Source organism: Schistocerca americana, chromosome 7 (assembly GCF_021461395.2).
Source record: "Schistocerca americana isolate TAMUIC-IGC-003095 chromosome 7, iqSchAmer2.1, whole genome shotgun sequence".
In the NCBI taxonomy this organism is placed as follows: domain Eukaryota; kingdom Metazoa; phylum Arthropoda; class Insecta; order Orthoptera; family Acrididae; genus Schistocerca; species Schistocerca americana.
In genome coordinates this window covers 48166071-48188477 of record NC_060125.1, presented here as the reverse complement: position 1 = coordinate 48188477, position 22407 = coordinate 48166071, and the positions used below count along the sequence as shown (strand labels likewise).

Genomic DNA, 22407 nt, shown 5'->3' with positions numbered 1-22407 from the left:
GCTCACTGGGCGAGCATCGCTGCCAGGTCCAGCCACGGCCGCTGTCGGCGTCTGCCGGAAACGTGCGTTTCCGTTGCCAACCGTGCGACGCCCGTGAGGGTGCTACCCGCCTACCACAACACACCTGCAGTGTGTAATTTTACAGCTACCAAATCGTGCAGATGTTAGACAAGACGCTTTAATAATCGTTTGTTAATTCTGAACACCGTTCGAAAGTTGGATAAGACTTGTGAATACGTGTTTATCGATGCTGAACAACTTCTAAATGTTTTCTCCGCAATTGTAGAGTTCATTTAATATTTCTCACATTATGGCATGTAAAAAAACTCTGTAATATTCAAAGATAAGTGTTAGTAATATTAGAGTAATAAATTTCATAGAGAAGTCAAGTGAGTACTGAAAAATTCAATAAGCAAGACCTTTTTTACGGCTATCTTCTGTTTTTGAAAAATTCTGGCAGTTTCACATATTTTTTGGCACATTATTTGTTCTCATTGGAGTTTTTTGCACTGCAAAATTAACGACAGACTATGGTACTTAATTCGATAATTTCCTAGTAGTGCTAATTTGTTCTGTGGATGGTTCAAATATGCATTTGATACGTTATCTTTAAGGGGCAGCACACTCTCTTGTTATCACAGCTAATCGTGATTCTTTGGAATCAGTAAAGGCAACAAGTTCCTACTAGAATACCTGTTTGCGATAGCATCTCTTATCGATATGCTCCAAAGGTAAATAAAATTTTCACATCATTTAAAAATACTGCTAATAGGTTATCAGGCTATTCCACGTGAAAGTTAAGTGCATTGGACAAAAATATGAGAAGGTCTCCATAAATGAGAGAATCTGAAAATGGCCGAGAATTTGTTTTGCAAACGAATGAAACACTTAATGCTAGTGAATGTCGTTTACGATTAACGTAATACCATGTCATTCGTGACTTTGTGTCGTGTGTTGGGTGCCTACAGCGCCATCTGTTTTGTCGTCGTCACTTGCTTGTCTGCCGCAGCAATGTGGTCGACCCCGACGCTGCTGCTGCTGCTGCTGGGTGTTTTGCTGGTGGCGCCTGCCGTAACAGCGGCCGGCCTCAACACCCGCTACGACGAGGCCTCCGGACGCGTCCTGATACTGACTGACAGAGGTGAGTGCGTGGCGCGCCAACTGCTAGCTGTCTGGCCACCTGTTCAAAGTTGCCTCTGTGCTCACTCTTAGCTACCGACGTCTGCGACCATTTCTAGACAATACATTCACAGTACACCATCGGTGCTGTAATCCACCACTAGGAGAAGAGGCAAAAGTTGCAGTGTGCTTTTATACAGCGCTGCAAATTTCTTGATGTTCTTCTAATTAATGTGTATAATAACCAGCGTGAACAGATGTGAAATTTATGTTGTTTATTCTCAGCTGAACAACTTCCTGCAGGAATGGAGTAACCCGTTGTGGCGTCTTAAATGGCCAAAACTAAAAATACAAAATTCACCGGCAAAAGGATTGACAAACCAATTGCTTCACCAGATCTTATGAGGGGACATAAGTCTTCAGTATTATTACACCGTTAATTCGCTTTCAGTTTATCATGTATTCCACTGTTACGATACTACGTCGTTCTGCAGAATGGTAGAGTAATAAAAACACTTATGCAACAACCAACCTGACATGTAGTAGACATATTTACAGTCAGCCGTTATTTCTGAAAACGTCATGTAGGCCACTTGTTTCAACGCCTCAGTAGCGTTTTCTGCAGAACCGAAAATTATAAAAAAATGTATTACAGCAGTCGACCGACCACTGTTCCACATTTCATATTTTTAGGATGGATTTAAAAAAGTTATAATTATGCCTGTCTGACATTTCCTCATATTTGGCAGTAAATTTTGAGATGAATCCGTCAAAGGTTGTGCTGTCTTCGGAGGTTCTAATCGCATATCCACGTACATCGCCAGCCAATACCTGTTTCGCTGCATACCTATTGGGAACATTTCGACCCACTTATGTACAGAAATTATTCGATACGTTCAGCCTACAGAATGAAATTTCTTTGTCCGCTAAAAATCGGCCAGTAGGACGTGAATTTACGTTAATTGCGCTTGCTTCCAAGTTAACGTTCCGTGTGAGTAGGCTGTTTAGGTTTTTATGTTGGTAACGTCACGTAGCGCTCTGTATGAAAATCACTGGCTGTGCTGCATGCAGTCTGTGGCTGGTTGGCATTGTTGGAATATGCGCTATTGTAGTGTTGGGCAGCTGGATGTGAGCAGCGCGTAGCGTTGTGCAGTTGGAGGTGAGCTGCCAGGAGTGGTGGATGTGGGGAGAGAGGATTGGCAGAATTTTGAAAGCGGACGATCTGGACGTGTGTCCATCAGAAAGAGTAAATTTGTAATATTGGATATCATGAACTGACAAGGACTTGGAAGAGCAGTTGAACGGAATGGGCAGTGTCTTGAAAGGAGGATATAAGATGAACATCAACAAAAGCAAAACGAGGGTAATGGAATGTAGTTGAATTAAGTCAGGTGATGCTGAGGGAATTAGATTAGGAAATGAGGCACTTAAAGTAGTAAAGGAGTTTTTCTATTTGGGGAGCAAAATAACTGATGATGGTCGAAGTAGAGAGGATGTAAAATGTAGACTGGCAATGGCAAGGAAAGCGTTTCTGAAGAAGAGAAATGTGTTAACATCGAGTATAGATTTAAGTGTCAGGAAGTCGTTTCTGAAAGTGTTTGTATGGAGTGTAGCCATGTATGGAAGTGAAACATGGACGATAAATACACTCCTGGAAATTGAAATAAGAACACCGTGAATTCATTGTCCCAGGAAGGGGAAACTTTATTGACACATTCCTGGGGTCAGATACATCACATGATCATACTGACAGAACCACAGGCACATAGACACAGGCAACAGAGCATGCACAATGTCGGCACTAGTACAGTGTATATCCACCTTTCGCAGCAATGCAGGCTGCTATTCTCCCATGGAGACGATCGTAGAGATGCTGGATGTAGTCCTGTGGAACGGCTTGCCATGCCATTTCCACCTGGCGCCTCAGTTGGACCAGCGTTCGTGCTGGACGTGCAGACCGCGTAAGACGACGCTTCATCCAGTCCCAAACATGCTCAATGGGGGACAGATCCGGAGATCTTGCTGGCAAGGGAAGTTGACTTACACCTTCTAGAGCACGGTGGGTGGCACGGGATACATGCGGACGTGCATTGTCCTGTTGGAACAGCAAGTTCCCTTGCCGGTCTAGGAATGGTAGAACGATGGGTTCGATGACGGTTTGGATGTACCGTGCACTATTCAGTGTCCCCTCGACGATCACCAGTGGTGTACGGCCAGTGTAGTGGATCGCTCCCCACACCATGTTGGCCCTGTGTGCCTCGGTCGTATGCAGTCCTGATTGTGGCGCTCACCTGCACGGCGCCAAACACGCATACGACCATCATTGGCACCAAGGCAGAAGCGACTCTCATCGCTGAAGACGACACGTCTCCATTCGTCCCTCCATTCACGCCTGTCGCGACACCACTGGAGGCGGGCTGCACGATGTTGGGACGTGAGCGGAAGACGGCCTAACGGTGTGCGGGACCGTAGCCCAGCTTCATGGAGACGGTTGCGAATGGTCTTCGCCGATACCCCAGGAGCAACAGTGTCCCTAATTTGCTGGGAAGTGGCGGTGCGGTCCCCTACGGCACTGCGTAGGATCCTACGGTCTTGGCGTGCATCCGTGCGTCGCTGCGGTCCGGTCCCAGGTCGACGGGCACGTGCACCTTCCGCCGACCACTGGCGACAACATCGATGTACTGTGGAGACCTCACGCCCCACGTGTTGAGCAATTCGGCGGTACGTCCACCTGGCCTCCCGCATGCCCACTATACGCCCTCGCTCAAAGTCCGTCAACTGCACATACGGTTCACGTCCACGCTGTCGCGGCATGCTACCAGTGTTAAAGACTGCGATGGAGCTCCGTATGCCACGGCAAACTGGCTGACACTGACGGCGGCGATGCACAAATGCTGCGCAGCTAGCGCCATTCGACGGCCAACACCGCGGTTCCTGGTGTGTCCGCTGTGCCGTGCGTGTGATCATTGCTTGTACAGCCCTCTCGCAGTGTCCGGAGCAAGTATGGTGGGTCTGACACACCGGTGTCAATGTGTTCTTTTTTCCATTTCCAGGAGTGTAGCTTGAACAAGAAGAGAATAGAAGCTTTGTAACTGTGGTGCTACAGAAGAATGCTGAAGATTTGATGGGTAGATCACATAACTAATGAGGAGATATTGAATAGAATTTGGGAGAAGAGGAGTTTGTGGAACAACTTGACGAGAAGAAGGGACCGGTTGGTAGGACATGTTCTGGGGCATCAAGGGATCACAAATTTAGCATTGGAGGGCAGCGTGGAGGGTAAAAATCGTGGAGGGAGACCGAGAGATGAATTCACTAAGCAGATTCAGAAGGATGTAGGTTGCAGTAAGTACTGGGAGATGAAGAAGCTTGCACAGGATAGGGTAGCATGGAGAGCTGCATCAAACCAGTCTCAGGACTGAAGACAACAACAACAACATGAACTGACGTATACATGATGACTTTTGAACATTGGTACGGTAAATACATTGTTTGTTCGCTATCAAAATCTTTCATTTGCTAACTATGCCCATCAGTAGTTAGTACCTTCAGTAATTAGAATCTTTTATTCAGCTGGCAGTATTGGCGCACGCTGTATTGCAGTTGTTTTAGTAACGAAGATTTTTGTGAGGTCAGTGATTCATGAAAGGTATAGGTTATTGTTAGTCAGGGCCAATCTTTTGTAGGGATTATTGAAAGACAGATTGCGTTGCGCTAAAAAAGTATTCTGTCTCAGTTTAGTGATGATCAGAATAAGTAAAGAGAGAAAGGTCTGATTACATTCAGTTTTGCTCAGCTGTTTGAAAATTAAATAACATAAGAGGTTTATCAGCTCAGTCGTTCATAAATTTTTCTAAGCGGACGTTTCATCTGTTCTAAATTATTCATTTTTTTCCTGGATAACTTCCGTTGCACCGCTCAAGTCTCTGGGTGTCATGAACCATTCGCAAATTTATTTTCACTCTTTCAGTGTTGGACACCTATCGTATTTAATGTATCTGTTTTATTATTCAGTTCGCTAATGATGATTTCATTTATCGCCTAATTTCCTCGATTCTGCGTTCACAATCAGTTTTTACTCCTTTCCAAAACTATCTTTAGGTTCCACTATTAGCAAATTAAGCACTTCGGCTTTCCCCCTTAAGCTTGTAATCAACTACTGTCACTTCTCATTAAACTAATTGATTTTTTATTCGGTTTCTGATCTTCCTTTGAAACCGAAATATCAGTAACCTACTTATTGCCTGCACCATCGCCATTAACTGACTTTTGTTTGATGCCGCCCGCCACGAATTCCTCTCCTGTGTCAACCTTTTTATCTCAGAGGAGCTCGTGCAACATCCCTTTGCTGAGTGGACTCCGCTTTGCGTCTTGTGATAGAAAGCTGTCATAGTTCCGCCTCTTAGCGTTGGCGTAGCGTATCTCACATGTGCCGTGTGAGAGGTCGTGCACGTCACGTTGCTGTTCTTCGCCTAGTGTCCGGAGTTTGTGCAGCCCTTCCTTACACTTCGTTATCTCGTATCGTGATGTCCAACATGTTTCCAAAGTCTATTCCACGTATAGGTACTGTCAGATTCAGTTTTGATAAATTCACGAGGCATGTGCAGCCCGGCTCTTTAGAGACACGCGACTGGCTGGTGGACAGTGTCAAGGTTAGTGCAGATTAACTGCATACTACGTACTTTCATTAGGAATTATATCTTTCTCTCGTTAATTTTTTTGACGTGCTTTAGGTTGACAGTATGGTATTACGTCACGGTAATCAGATCCTCTTTACTCATCGTGCTGGTCCCACCATCATGGTTCTTTTGGCAAACGCAGAAGTGGCCCACACGAATATTCGGGTTTTTCTTCTGCTCGAGGGAGCCTACAGTTTTCTGAGGTCCATACTGCTTCCTTATGGGGAGGTACGATATATTCGAAGGGAACGCTTGTCTGCTCAGATTCGCTGACATTTATGTAGAAGTGTTCGGTCGGTGTACATGGTGATGAAAAAAATACTCGCTCTCACTTACAGGTATGTGGCTATCAGGTATATGTTTATTGTACCGGCCAGGAAGAAACCAGCTTTATTTGTAATGAGAAGAGCCACCTACCTGCCAATTGTGCCCGACGTGTGGTGACATTAAAAACCCACCTACTAACAGTGTAAAAACTTACTTCAGCGGCTCTTCTCCAACAAGACTCTGCAACTAAGCCAATCCCGATTATTGGGGATCAAAGTGGATCTTTGAGATGTACTGATTGTGATTTTGACCTCGCTGCTCACTCGTAAGGCTACTAACGTCGTCACTGCCGGGGTTTTAAAAACAAGAGTCGGAGAGCACAGGAGGATGACGCAGTTGAGGAGTGTTTTCCTTTGGCTCACCCTTCGGATAGCCCTCTTTCAGAGAACCCTACTCTCCGTCCTGTTTGTGGCCGAGGAAGCAATGGGTGCTTCTGCACCACTTCAGGTGCTTACTGATAAGTCGTCTGGCGATTCTCTCTTCATCCTGCCCGCCTGGTCAGCGCCACCTGTTAAAGAATCTGTCAAGTCGCAGGGGAATAGCATGAAAGTGGTTCTACGAACTCTCTGCCCGCCCCTGAAACGTGAAATGCAGAGCAATCAAGTAGAAGTAGGTGTAGACGCAGAAAATGTCGCAGAATTAAGAGCGCTCACCTGTAACGTTTCGCTGATCAAACAGCGTTGTTTGACGCCTGTGGTAATATTTTCCCTGAGAGTATGGCAAAATTACAGCTGCAAGGAGAATACATGCGAGTTAAATGAAATTTTTACTACACAGACTTTACGTGACAAATGGGAAGGTGTTGTATGTGAGGGTATAATTGTTATTAACGCCTTTACTGAAACATTCCGAGACGAATATTGTTAAAGTATATAATGATACGACAGAATAATATTGTTGCCAGATTGCTTGCATAAAACGTGGAATTTTCCAACTAAAGTAGAATGTGCTCCAGTACGACTGTCATACATGGTGACATTCTTGATAGTGGCCAAGGAGCAGCCAACTTCGTGTCCTCTCTCAGATATATCAATGTGTTTGATTGTGGCATGATTTCAAATAACGCAAAGCGATAGTTTCAATATATGGAGTGGGGTTCCTTTCTAGTACTGTTTTCTTGTAAGGAAACTGTCTACATAACACGTATGGTAAAGTGAATGCGCTTTTCGTGTTATTGTTACTTTCTGTGCAGTTGTATAGAATGAAACATTCAATCGCCACACACTCTAGAATAATATTCTGAAAGAGCTTCATGTATGCTGCATGACTTGTCTACATGAGAAGTTGTAGTCCGTCTTATGATCTAATGTTACCCCAGGCGTGAGACTGAATGTGTGTAATAATAAGAGATATGGAAATGATATTGGCAAGTACATATCAGGGGTTAATGTCGGAATAATAGCTACTCGGTGCATGCTAGAGAATAAGTGTAGCTTGTCGAACGTTTGAACAACAATGGTATAGTGGAATGTCAGTAGAGGTTACTGTAGTCGTGGCGTTACTTGTACATAAAACGCTGACGTAGACCTCTAAATCCGTAAGAAGAATTAAAATTCAGCCATTTGTGGGATATAGCGCGCTACATGTTTCTGGTGTTCAATTATTGAAGGATTTCAGTTCCCTTTATGGCAATCATAAATTTGTGTTCTAGTGTACTTCAGTGTTTCATAATAGCTCTCTTTTATTATATTTATGACTACAGCAAATTCACTCACAGGAGATAATTACTTGCGTGTTTTAGGCGGCCAGGAGGTGGAACTGGGATACATCGAAGTTCCAGGAGACGAGCTACCTGCAGCTCCGCGCCACGAGAGACGTCTGGATGAGGAGTCCTTCGACTTTGGAAGCTCCAGGGTCGTCTTGCGGCGCCAAGACAGGGCGGGCCGTTGTTTTGAAGGCCGGCTGACGATTGACGTTCCGACCGCGCCCATCAGAATGTGTCAGCGCCACCTTTCGAGTCACATCTACGGAGGTATCGAATCGACCTACCAGAAGTGGCCAACGGAGCAGAACGTGTACGACCACTACGCATACGTCACCAACAAGAGAGACCACGCCGCCATCGCTTCGCGCTACTGGCTCTTCTCCGACGGCAGAGCCGTCCGCGTTCATGCAAACAGTCCTCTCTTCATCGACCAGAACACCGATGAGACGCTCAACAAACTCTGCTTCGTTGCCCAGAATATGTCTCCCTACCCAGAGAACCGAACAGACAACGTGCTGCAGTTCGAGCTGTGTTCGTACGAGGACCCGAGACAGGCGCACGAGCACGTCGTCCAGACGTACATGGGCAAGCCCGACGAGATCCCAGACGAACGCATGGCAACATACCCCATCTGGACAGTGGCGCCTCCAGAAGACAACGTGAGGGACAGGGTCGCCAATATAATTGAGCACGGATTCGACTACAGCGTTATCGAAATATCTGACAAATGGGAAACCTGCTACGGCAGTATGACCGTCGACACGACCAAGTTCCCCGACATGCGTGCGCTCACGGATGACCTCCACGCGCTAGGGTTCTCCGTCGCGTTGTGGATGCACCCATTTGTAAACGAAAATTGCGAGCCGTACTTCTCTGAGGCGCTGGCCAACGGGTACCTCGTGCAGAACACTAACGGCAGCACGACCACTCGCTGGTGGAGGGGATATGGCGGCGTTGTCGACTTCACCAACCCAGACGCAGCAGCTTGGTGGACGGACAAACTTTCGGTGAGTAGCAGCATAGTATGCCTCTACTTAAATACAATCAATCGCTTGCAGAGCTTCTTGCGGTTCTTGTAACCCATATAAAAGAAAAATCATATTCATCTTTGACTTTTCAGAAGGAATTAGAAGTACATTCTGTAAAACGCTTAGAGACATTACGTCCTGCAAACGAACATCTACTGAGAATATATGAAATGACTAGGTAGCCGATATGGATATATCGTATGATGAGTAATTAGAATATCTTGCATTTAATGTACGCCGCAGGCATGCAGTACTTTTGTCTGTAGGTCATCAAGTTCGTGACTTCACTCAAGAGCATTTTATAAAAGGAGATAGCTAGGGGACATTTGTCAGTCGAGAGTATGTTGGTAGGCTTTTCATTCATTTATTTAGATACACTTTTCATCAATTCATTAAACTTATAACCAATCCGTATACATTTATCCGACTACAGAATTAATTACATGCAGCACTTGGTGCAGAATAAATTATCTGGAAACATTCAATCCAATTTTCCTTTTAAATCCATAGCTGCTGTTTCTCAAAACTCATATTTTTCAGCTTAACTTCTGATTGTACTTTTAGTCATCTCAAATACCCACTATTGGATGACATTGCCAGTAAGACTTCGGTGTCTTTTTCAAAGCGACGAGCGAATGAGGTACCTATTGTATCTCATTGAAATGAGAACTTAGAGACTGATTGAATGCATTCTGATAAAAAATGAAGATGATTCACAGAAATAAATATGTGTTGGGGAACAATGTGCTGCTGTACCTGGGTTTTCTAAAACCTGAAGCTAGTTGCTAAATCATCCATTTAACGATATCTGTGGCGCTTTGTTTTCTATTCTTCTCGTTTGTACGCACATCTAGTCATAACAATATGACTCCCTTGCATAGTCCTTTAGTAGAAATTTCATTATTATTAAGTCATCTATCTTATGACTCGTTTGATACAGCCCCTCTGCGAATTCTTCAGCTGTGGCAACTTTTTCATCACAGAGTAAAAGTCTGTAACCTACGTTTTCAATTACATGTTGGATGTATTCCAATCTCTGCCTTCCCCTACAGTTTTTTGCCCTACAGCCCCCCCCCCCCCTAAAGAAACTTATTCGCTGATATCATAATACATGTTCTATCATCCTTTCCCTTTTTCGTATTAGTATTTACCTTTCTTCGCTGATTCCGCAGAGAACCTCTTCATACGTTATCTTACAGTCCGCCTAATTTTGAGCACCTTCCTACTGTAAAACATCTCACTCATCGATTCTCTTTCTCTCCTATCTTTGTACAGTTCACGATTCACTGCCATACTGTGCTGTGCTTCGTATGTACATTCTGCGTATCTGGTCCTCAAGTTGAGGCCTACCTTTGATACTAATAAACTTCTTTTAACAAAGAATGACCTCTTTGCTCGTGCTAATTTGCTTTTTACGACTTCCTTACTTCTTCTGTCATATATTACTTTGTCTCCATGGTTGCAGAATTATTTAACTTTTCTGCTTCGTGGTCACCAATTTCTATGCTAAAGTTTCCGTTAATCTCAATTCCACCATTGCTCTTTACTCCTCTCTTTCATCTATTTATACTCAATCCATTGTGTGTAATCATTAGACTGTAAATTCTAGTCAATGTTACGTAATTCCTCGCACCATTCACAGAGGATAACAGTGTCATTAGCGAATCTTTTCACTGATATCTTCTCACCCTAAATTATAATCCCACTCTTGAAGCTTTATTTTATTTCCGTCATTATTTCCTCAATGTACTGATTGAACGATACGGGCGGAGGATCGCATTCCTGTCTTAAACCCTCTATAATTCGAGCACTTCGTTCAGCACTCCCATTCGTATCTTTCCCTCCTGGTTTTGTTACACACTTAATAGCAACCCTCTTTCCAATAGCTTACTTTTACTGTTTTCAGTATTTCGAACACCATGCACAATTTTATAGTGTGGATGCCTTTTTCTGGTTCCAAAAATCTTACGAAAGCTTCTTCAGTTTTCGTAAGCCTTAATCCACTACCTAGCGAAACGTCAGAAGTTACTCCCACGTGTCCCGTTTCAGAAAGACAGACTGATAGTTACCTAAACGTTCCTCAAATTTCAGAAGCTGCGACATCGTCGCGAAAAAACACAGTCACCCGTATATGCTGGTGCTGATTCCGCATTTAACAGTTGACTATGCCACTATGGCTGCAGTGCGTTAGGACATTGTTTTTGTGAGACAGATCTGATGATGGTCATTAAGGACCGAAGCCGGTAATCTGTTAAACATAAAAGATTGTGACCATAGACGTAAATTAAAGGAAACTTGTTCCACAAATTCCTTTACCTTTCTTATGTGTATTATTATTATCAGGAACTTGGTTGCATGAGATTCCAAGACGTTTGTGGGGTCGTTCTCGATTTGAGAAATTCCAAAGGAATGTTGCCTATGCCCTCAGCCTTTCTTGATCACCAGTCTCCTGAAGGTCTGTTAAACTCTGACTCTAATAGCGGAATGTGTGAGCCTTCCATGTCGACTCTCGTTTTTTCTTCTGTCGCGTCATCGGACATTTACTCCTACCTTCAACATACTCTTTCCACGTATCCGTTCTTACCTCTTCGTTTAACAGTAGGATTCCATTTTCAGTATGAAAATTGATGCCTTTGATTTTCATTGAAAAAAAAAAAAGATTTTCACTTTTCTATATCACTCGTCCTGGCGACCATTCCTTTTTGATTTCCTACAAACCAAGTCGCCTTGGCTTCACTACACTTCCTAGATTTTTCTTTCTTAATTGCGATATTTCTATCTCAAACTGAGCATTTTTCAACTTCCTTCTCCAGCCGATCAACTGAAATTTTTCGTGTGTTACCCACAGTTCCTTCGCAGTTACCATACTAGTACATACGCTACTGTATTCGATTTGTGTGAGTGCCCTTTTCAGAGATTTCCATACCTCTTCAAGCGGACTGCCCGCTGTTGTGTTCAGTATTGCAGTAACTGCAGCCTTAGAGAGCATAGGACGCTTCTCATCATTCTTCAGTGCCCAACTTCATTTCTCATTGATTTTTCTGGAGAATCTTTTAAGCTCTAGCCTGCTCTCCATCAGTACAAGATTGTGGCCCGAGACTGTACCTGTTTGTGGCTACGCCTCACAATCCAACAACTGATTTCGGACTCTTTCTCTGACTACGATGTCCATTCCAAATATCGGCGCGTCTCCCGCCATTGCAACTTATAGCTCCCCACCTTCCAATTTTGAACAATGTATTAGTAATTAACCTTTATTGCACAACTCAGTTTGCCTTTCTGCCATCCTATTTCAAATACCAATCCTATATTCTTCAGGAACTCTCTCTTTTATTTCTTCCCCTACTACCGCATTCCAATATCCTACGAAGATTACATAATTTATCAACCGTCCGATATCCTCCCATACTTTCTCTATCTTTGTCTCCCGCTCTGACGTCGGCTTGTATACCCTGTAGAGAACAGGAGCCGTCGTTTGCTTCATCTCTCACGGTACGCCACTGCATTCTTAATCTCTTTCCAGACACTTCGCAATGAGACAGGGATAGACACGTTCAGGTTCGACTACGGCGAGTCCAGCTACGTGCCGCAGCCGGCGGAGATCACGCCGGTGGAGAAGAACCCGGTGGCCATCTCGGACGAGTACTCGAGGGCGGGCGCCCAGTTCGGGCCCATGGTGACGCTGCGCTCCGGCGTCGAGAGCCAGCAGCTGCCGAACTTCTTCCTCATGGACGTCATCGACACCGCGTGGAGCGGCCAGAACGGCCTCAAGACGCTGGTGCCCAAGCTGCTGCAGCTTAGCATGGTCGGCTACCCCTTCGTGATGCCGGAGCAGGTGGGCGGCGCCGAGAACCACGGCGGCTACCCCACCTACGACCTGTACATCCGCTGGCTGCAGGCCACCACCTTCATGCCGGCTATCAGGTTCCACGTCAAGCCTTGGGACTTCGACAACGAGGTGAGTTGAGCGCTTATTTAATGGTATGTGTCGCTCTGTATTTATACGAACCATGTATAAGGTCGCATCACAGCGTTCATACGGTACGTGACGCACAAAAAATTTCACATTAAGGAAAAAAAGACACGTATTTCGAAAAGAAATTTTTATCTACATATAGAGCTACACTGTACGGTCAGATGTTTTCGAGTGAATGGAGAGAAATTAAAAACCTCCACCTGAGCAGGCCATGAGGTCCCAACGGTAGCGACCGGCCGCCGTCTCATCCTCAGCCCAAACGCGTCACTGGATGCGGATATGGAGGGGCATGTCGACAGCACGCCGCTCTCACGGTCGTATGTCAGCTTACGAGACAGGAGCCGCTACTTCTCAATCAAGTAGCTCCTGATTTTGCCTCATAAGGGCTGAGTGCACCCCTCTTGCCAATAGCGCTCGGCAAACCGGATGGTCACCCATCCAGGTGCTGGCGGAGCCCGACAGCGCTTAACTTCGGTGATATGACGGGAAGCGGTGTTACCACTGCTTTTCCAGCTACCAATTGGGTAAAATAACACAGAGGTCATTTAACATTTGTACTTAAATATTTTTTGCTCCAGAAGTTAATGTTGTCGTATATGTAGTTATTTTCAAACGAAAACGGTTTCTGTGATACCCGTCACAATATTTTCTTGGTTACACCGGTACGCACCCACGAAATAGTGAAGACAATGCTTTACTATCCAATGAATGAATACAGAACGAGCGATGCGTTTGCAATGAAACAACACCTGTCGAACAGGCATGCGTTAGACGGCACAGTATTCTGATACGGTACTGTCACTGTCAGGGTTGTCAGAGTCTGCAACTTGGCAACGATTGTGGTATTAGTAGCAATAGTCGTTCTTGTTGATTCATTGGCCAGTTTATTCTTTTATTCGTGCAGGTTGCCACAATATTTACTTTTTTCCCCTGGAGCAAATGCATTATAAGTTCATCAAATACAGTCCTGGAAATGGAAAAAAGAACACATTGACACCGGTGTGTCAGACCCACCATACTTGCTCCGGACACTGCGAGAGGGCTGTACAAGCAATGATCACACGCACGGCACAGCGGACACACCAGGAACCGCGGTGTTGGCCGTCGAATGGCGCTAGCTGCGCAGCATTTGTGCACCGCCGCCGTCAGTGTCAGCCAGTTTGCCGTGGCATACGGAGCTCCATCGCAGTCTTTAACACTGGTAGCATGCCGCGACAGCGTGGACGTGAACCGTATGTGCAGTTGACGGACTTTGAGCGAGGCCGTATAGTGGGCATGCGGGAGGCCGGGTGGACGTACCGCCGAATTGCTCAACACGTGGGGGGTGAGGTCTCCACAGTACATCGATGTTGTCGCCAGTGGTCGGTGGAAGGTGCACGTGCCCGTCGACCTGGGACCGGACCGCAGCGACGCACGGATGCACGCCAAGACCGTAGGATCCTACGCAGTGCCGTAGGGGACCGCACCGCCACTTCCCAGCAAATTAGGGACACTGTTGCTCCCGAGGTATCGGCGAGGACCATTCACAACCGTCTCCATGAAGCTGGGCTACGGTCCCGCACACCGTTAGGCCGTCTTCCGCTCACGCCCCAACATCGTGCAGCCCGCCTCCAGTGGTGTCGCGACAGGCGTGAATGGAGGGACGAATGGAGACGTGTCGTCTTCAGCGATGAGAGTCGTTTCTGCCTTGGTGCCAATGATGGTCGTATGCGTGTTTGGCGCCGTGCAGGTGAGCGCCACAATCAGGACTGCATACGACCGAGGCACACAGGGCCAACACCCGGCATCATGGTGTGGGGAGCGATCTCCTACACTGGCCGTACACCACTGGTGATCGTCGAGGGGACACTGAATAGTGGACGGTACATCCAAACCGTCATCGAACCCATCGTTCTACCATTCCTAGACCGGCAAGGGAAATTTCTGTTCCAACAGGGCAATGCACGTCCGCATGTATCCCGTGCCACCCAATGTGCTCTAGAAGGTGTAAGTCAACTACCCTGGCCAGCAAGATCTCCGGATCTGTCCCCCATTGAGCATGTTTGGGACTGGATGAAGCGTCGTCTCACGCGGTCTGCACGTCCAGCACGAACACTGGTCCAACTGAGGCGCCAGGTGGAAATGGCATGGCAAGCCGTTCCACAGGACTACATCCAGCATCTCTACGATCGTCTCCATGGGAGAATAGCAGCCTGCATTGCTGCGAAAGGTGGATATACACTGTACTAGTGCCGACATTGTGCATGCTCTGTTGCCTGTGTCTATGTGCCTGTGGTTCTGTCAGTGTGATCATGTGATGTATCTTACCCCAGGAATGTGTCAATAAAGTTTCCCCTTCCTGGGACAATGAATTCACGGTGTTCTTATTTCAATTTCCAGGAGTGTAATTACTACTTAAGTACAGAATGTTAAAGTACATCCAACATTACAGTCGCGTGGACAAAAAGAGCGTTTATTATTAATAGTCATATTGTAAACCTAATTCAGGGCTGAGAATTCTATCTTCAACCAGTTCATCCACTTGGTTTAGCCGTATCGAAATCCTAATATAAGGCATTTTCTTTTGAACCACTGCAACCAATATAGCGCGCTTGTGTCTTGTATGTTACGAAAATACAACAAAAAGAATCGACATTAAATTATGAGCAAAGAACGCAGTTTCAATAAGCACGTGATATTTTATTTTATCGTGAACAACAGCTGACAAGATTGCTGTCCCCCACTTGGTGAAGAAAATTCGTCGCTGAAAAGTGAGTGAGAGAGATTCACGGAAATGATAAGGAACCTATGCTGAGATACGCGTTGAAACACATGTTTCGTGTCACAAGAGACCTACACTAAAATTCCGAGAACCCAGATTCTAGTATGATACAATATAAGTAGTGTAACACTAATACTTCCTGCTTTTTCTTCAATATATATAAACTACTGGCCATTAAAATTGTTACACCAATAAGAAATGCAGATGATAAACGGATATTCATTGGACAAATATATTATACTAGAACTGACATGTGATTACATTTTCACGCAGTTTGGGTGCATAGATCCTGAGAAATCAGTACCCAGAACAACCACCTCTGGCCGTAATAACGGCCTTGATACGCTTGGGCATTGAGTCAAACAGAGCTTGGATGGCGTGTACAGGTACCGCTGACCATGAAGCTTCAACACGATACCACAGTTCATCAAGAGTAGTGACTAGCGTATTGTGACGAGCCAGTTGCTCGGCCACCATTGACCAGACGTTTTCAATTGGTGAGAGATTTGGAGAATGTGCTGGCCAGGGCAGCAGTCGAACAATTTCTGTATCCAGAAAGGCCAGTACAGGACCTGCAACATGCGGTCGTGCATTATCCTGCTCAAATGTAGGGTTTCGCATGGATCGAATGAAGGGTAGCGTCACGGGTCGTAAAACATCTGAAATGTAATTTGCACTGTTCAAAGTGCCGTCAATATGAACAAGAGTTGACCGAGACGTGTAACCAATGGGAACCCATACTACCACGCCGGGAGATACGCCAGTACGGCGATGACGAATACACGCTTCCTATGTGCGTTGACCGCGATGTCGCCAAACACGGGTGCGACCATCATGATGCTGTAAACAGAACCTGGATTCATCCGAAAAAATGCACCCAGGTTCGTGCAGCCAGGTTCGTCGTTGAGTACACCATCGCAAGGCGCGCCTGTCTGTGATGCAGCGTCAAGGGTAACCGCAGCCATGGTCTCCGAGCTGATAGTCGATGCTGCTGCAAACGTCGTCGAACTGTTCGTGCAGATGGTTGTTGTCTTGCAAACGTCCCCATCTGTTGACGCAGGGATCGAGAAGTGGCTGCACCATCCGTTAGAGTCATGCGGATAAGATGCCTGACATCTCGACTGCTAGTGATACGAGGCAGTTGGGATCCAGCACGGCGTTCCGTATTACCCTCCTGAACCCACTGATTCCAGATTCTGCTAACAGTCATTGGATCTCGACCAACGCGAGCAGGAATGTTGCGATACGATAAACCGCAATCGCGATAGGCTACAATCCGACCTTTATCAAAGTCGGAAACGCATTTCTCCTCCTTACACGAGGCATCACAACAGCGTTTCATCAGGCAACGCCGGTCAACTGCTGTTTGTGTGTAAGAAATCGGTTGGAAACTTTCCTCATGTCAGCACGTTGTAGACGTCGCCACCGGCGCCAATCTTGTGTGAATGCTCTGAAAAGCTTATCATTTGCATATCACAGCATCTTCTTCTTGTCGGTTAAATTTCGGGTCTGTAGCACGTCATCTTCGTGGTGTAGGAATTTTAATGGGCAGTAGTGTATATCCTGAGAAGAGAGCTATTTACTCATCCCTGAACACTATAAAGAGTTTCACTTGAGCTGTAACGCTGTAACTGCTGACCGTGTTGCAGACCATGGACATCTGCCGCAACCTGACGCAGCTGCACGCTCAGTACGGACCGCTGATCGTCGAGCTGATGAAGAAGGCTGCAGAGGACGGCACCCCCGTCAACAGGCCCGTCTGGTGGGTCGACCCAGAGGACGCCACCGCTCTCACCATCGACTCAGGTATGACCGGGGGCTTCCTATCACATTCCTATGTATGCAGTTATTAAGCACACTTTCCCGTATTCTGTCATTTTCAGAGTATATTCCAGTTTAGATTATCTTAGTCACGATATCTCTTACCACTGGGCATCAACCTAAGCTCCTTGCTAGAACCAAGACGTTACTGAAACAACCTAAAATTTGAAGAGATGTGGACGACACAAGACAGCTCCAGACATCCTCGGTAAACACGGCAGACGTCGCTCGTCACAGTGGTCCAAAGCGAACGCAGATGATAAGTTTTCGGAGACGCCACGTAACTATTGACGGCTTTCTCTGTGGAGACATTTTAAGACAATTTAAAAGTTTCACCACTACTCAAGATACAGTACAACTCCAGGGACCATCACTCAGGTTCCCGCGAGGGAACGCGGTGCTCAGGCTGACGTAACATTTCGTGACCCAGAGCGGTATTAGCCTGCCAAGTCAATTTCTTCGATATAAGCTTTGCTTTAAAAGCAATGCACCATGGAAGAGCAGCTATTTTTATTATTTACATTCACTATGCCCTTAAGAACTGGAAATCCCGTGATTAACCAGGAATTAAATTAGATAAATGCAGTAATCTAACTGAACCACTATTTGCAGATGATACAAGCAAGTGGACTTCCAGTTAGCAACATATACGTTAAACAGAAAATATAAGGAACACATTCTTAAAATTTTATTACGTTAAAAGAAAGTTATGACCTTTGAAGCTACATACTCAGCACAGTGAAAATCGTAGTTAACGACAAAATAATTATACAGGGTTACATTTAAAATATCTGAGTTTCGGCAGAAAATCTGATTATGATAAAGATGTAGACGAAAAGGTGCACAACTTTCACGTCATTTGTGGAATAATAAATAAAGTGCTTAACTAAAAACCCGGAAAGATACAAAAATTACATTTTATAATAGTGTGGCGATAGTATTACTCTATGAATTTTGTCGACAATGGATGCAGTTGCACTCTACGTCTGTTCCGCTGTAGGGTGTAGAATAATAACGGCTACCAGTGAAAACAGAAAGTTATTTTATTCAATACACCACTAGTTTCGGGTTTAGCCTATCTTCAGGTGGTTAACTTTCAATTACATGTTTCAACGCTGAATATTCGAGACCACTGTTCAAATAAAAGACAAATAATATGATACTGAAGATACATACATAACTGAAGCAACTGGAAGTTCATAAATGACATGAGTTTCAAAATATTGAAGAACTTACCTGTAACTGTACTGTCCGTCTCGTTTTGACATTACATTCGTCACATTTTTTATAAGAATATTTCAATGTCTTACAAATTAGCTGGGTATTACTCACAATAGTTATTACTGGACTTGCAGGTAATGATTTTGATATAACAGATGGCGATGACTTCGGATGCACATGCAATTCAACATCTAACGTGTTCACATAGGAAAGTAGTGGTTATGGTCAAAGAGCTTAGAGCTAAGAAGTTCTGAGGTGTTACATATACACATTATGGACAAATAGCCAATGTCACAACAAATCAGATGTTTACAAGCTTCCATGTGAGAACTGCCCACAGGTCTACAGAGTCTAGACAAGAAGATGTTTCACTTTAAGATACTGGGAACACGTGTACGCCAACTCGCTAAATAATTTTGATACATCCACTTTTGCAGCACATCTGAAGCAACACAGACACTTAGTCTCAATCATTAAAGACCACCTGAACATATTACACACTGTGAACAAAGGAAAGAAAATGAATCCCCTTGAAGAGCTCGATATTTACATAGATAGCTCCAATTCACCCCTCGTTCTCAATGAATAAGTAGGTAAGGAAGTAATTTCCACATCTTTAAAGAAATGGCTGATAATAATAATAATAATTTTTGACTAGACATAACGTCTGAGAAAAGAAAGAATAATCATAATAAATTGACAATGGCTACAAAATTATACAGTTTGCCAGAAACCTTTCCATATATTATAAATGAAAGTGTCGTTACATAATCGCATAAACTGATTTTCGTAAACTGTAGTATGTGTTATATTTTTGTGTATGTAACGTCTCTGAACTTGAAAAGGCGTAACACAGAAGTACCAGCAGTTGCCAAGGTAAATACTACACATATTACGTGTAAAAAATTGGGATAATTTTGCAAAAATGGTTTTAGTGATATGTGGAAAGGGAATGGATGTTACAGCTATATATAAGTATTATAATATTTTGCAACACACGTCGCTTAGCATCTTGCAATTATTTAAGTGGGGTCTACTCAGTCATCATCTCATAATTTGTTTTTAAACTGCGATCCTCAGCATTAAGTGTGGAACATGTAACTGGATGTAAACAACCTGAAGATGAGCACAAGCCTGAAACTGAGTGTACAGTAAATAAAATAACCCTCTACTGTGTCTGGGAGCGGCTGTTACTCGACACCTGATACCATTGTTGTCAGATGGAAGCTAGTTTTGTATAAATAAACGGAAACAAGACAGCGAAAATACGTGCAGCAGAGATGAGATTCTTGAGGAGAGTAAAGGGCTGCACAACAAAAGATTCTATACAGCATGTTTACATGAGATAACCTGGGATGGCCTGTGTGGTGACAGTGTGTGTTTTCCCTGTGCACAGAGTACATGCTGGGCGACGACGTGCTGGTGGCGCCGGTGGTGTCGCACAAGGCGGTCAGCCGCGACATCTACCTGCCAGAGGGCAGGTGGCGCGACGAGGTGGACCCCGAGCACCCCGTCATACAGGGACCCACCTGGCTGCACGGCTACGCCGCCCCCCTCGACACGCTGCCCTACTTCACCAGGGCCAGCGCCTAGCTCGCGCTGGCTGCATGTGTGGGCACTTTGTATGGCTGCTGCTTCAACCTTGTGTCAGCGCAGTGGTGGATCTCTGCTAATATGATCGTGTATGGCGCCTGCTGCTAATAAACGTTTGGTTAACATAACGTGCGCAGTTTATTCATAAAACGTACCTTTGCAACCGTGTTTCAGGCTTCCAATTGGTCCAAGCTGGTGGTGTGTTGTATTCGTTGCATCTTGTGCTTGCATATAATTGTTGTTCTTCAGACTATGAGAGCATGCTGAAAAATGATATAAACGTTATTAAGATCTTTCATCTTCATTCAACACATCTAAATATTTACTTTTGCGGAGGTCACAGTTCTCGTCTGTGGCTTGCAATTGTCATGCTGAAGGAGAGGCTACTCCACGTGTAGACCAACAACTCTAACTCGACTCTCTATTACAGCTTGCTGTTTCTCGCACATTGACATAGTGACTTTTCACACAACCATATTACAAGCTGCAATTAAGAGTCGGTAGGCGACAGAAGGCTCCAAATATGTAGACACGAAGATAAGGTTGTGGAATGTTTAGAATGTTTCTTTTATTTAAAAATCTCTGAGAGTTTTCTTCTAAAAAAATTCAGAGGCATTGCTTTTCAGCACGCCCTCGTAAAATTCACGCACAAATGTCGGGAGGAAGTCCATCCATCAGATGGTAATGTCCTTCAAGGTTTATGTAGAATGAGAAAGGAATTACATGATGGATGAACGTGTGCTAAGCAAGGCTATTTGTATCGTGATAGCTGAACGAGGAACTGCAGTTACCTGAAGGGGCTCGAGTTTTCCATTTTAGCATCTGACGGTTTGTCCATTGAATCAAAGACATGTCATTAGCAAACGCTTCTAAGAGAATAATTGACTGTACAGATGGTGTTTGGAAGTGTGTTGGGTGACTATGAGACTCCATGTCAACTGAGGTTGTCCTTTAGTGCCTTCAGGTATACTGAGCTTGATTAGAAATAGCGGGTATGAATCTAAGGAAAATAGACATGACTTACTTATTCACTTTCGCATAAAGTAATCCCGACTCCAAGCCATTCACAACAACTGTTTTTATTGGTTTATGGAATTTGTGATGATTATTTCAAAACAGAATCTTATAACACAATCCATCACGAAACACACACGCTAGTGACCTTCTATATTCCCATTAAATTTGTATTAATGCTCGCCTTAAAAGCCTTTTCTCCATTGAATCATTTCGGAAAGATATTTTTGCCAAGTGGAACAGTCTTTTTTGCATAGTAACCACCTCCTGTTGAAATTACTTTTCCTCATATCCGAATGAGTGTCATTTATATAGTGATATATCTGTCATGACAGCAGGTATATTGTCTGCTAAGAAACGCAACCAACGATCAACACTGAACGACAAGTTGCTCGCAACAGATTAGATGAAAATATCTGTTATTACAGAACCACTTACATTAAAATCAGTTAAGTCACATTAAAACCAGTTAATTCGATATTAATTAGTATTTTCCACGAGACATTTCAGAGTTGGTTGCCCTGGAGCCCAAAGTTCATTGTTGTTGTTGTGGCCTTCAGTCGAGACACTGGTATGATGCAGCCCTCCATGCTACTCTATCCTGGCAAGCTTCTTCATCTCCAAGTAACTACTGCACCCTACATTCTTCTGAATGTGCTCAGTGTATTCATCTCTTGATCTCCCTCTACGGTTTTTACCCTCCACGCTGCCCTGAAATACTAAACTGGGGATCCCTTGATGCCTCAGAACATGTCCTACCAGCCGATCCCTTCTTCTAGTCAAGTTGTGCCACAAATTCCTCTTCTCCCCAATCCTGTTCAGTAGCTCCTTATTAGTTACGCGATGTATCAATCTAATCTTCAGTATTCTTCTGTAGCACCACATTTCGAAAGCTTCTGTTCTCTTCTTGTCTAAACTAGTTATCGTCCATGTTTCACTTCCAATCCACAGCCACACGATACTTTCAGAAAAGACTTCCTAACACTTAAATCTATAATCGATGTTAGCAAATTTTTCTTCTTCAGAAACGCTTTCCTTCTACATTTTATATGCTCTCCACTTCGACCACCATCAGTTATTTTGCTCCCAAGTAGCAAAACTTATCTACTACTTTAAGTGTTTCATTTCCAAATCTAATTCCCTTAGCGTCACCTGATTTAATT

General features: G+C 44.5%; 1 protein-coding gene across 1 annotated transcript; it reads left to right on the top strand.

Annotated features, from left to right (window-relative positions):
- Nucleotides 1-1011: 1011 nt before the first annotated feature.
- LOC124622688 (myogenesis-regulating glycosidase-like) lies at nucleotides 1012-20230 on the top strand. Its single transcript, XM_047148478.1, has 5 exons — nucleotides 1012-1141; nucleotides 7867-8837; nucleotides 12382-12816; nucleotides 17245-17401; nucleotides 20034-20230. The coding sequence occupies exons 1-5, from the start codon at nucleotides 1012-1014 to the stop codon at nucleotides 20228-20230; spliced, it is 1890 nt and encodes a 629-aa protein (XP_047004434.1).
- Nucleotides 20231-22407: the final 2177 nt, after the last annotated feature.

Coding starts and splice junctions, on each gene's coding strand:
- LOC124622688 (XM_047148478.1), top strand. CDS start 1,012: ATGTGGTCGACCCCGACGCTGCTGCTGCTGCTGCTGGGTGTTTTGCTG. Junction 1,142..7,866: donor CCTGATACTGACTGACAGAG/GTGAGTGCGTGG, acceptor TGCGTGTTTTAG/GCGGCCAGGAGGTGGAACTG. Junction 17,402..20,033: donor CGCTCTCACCATCGACTCAG/GTATGACCGGGG, acceptor CCCTGTGCACAG/AGTACATGCTGGGCGACGAC.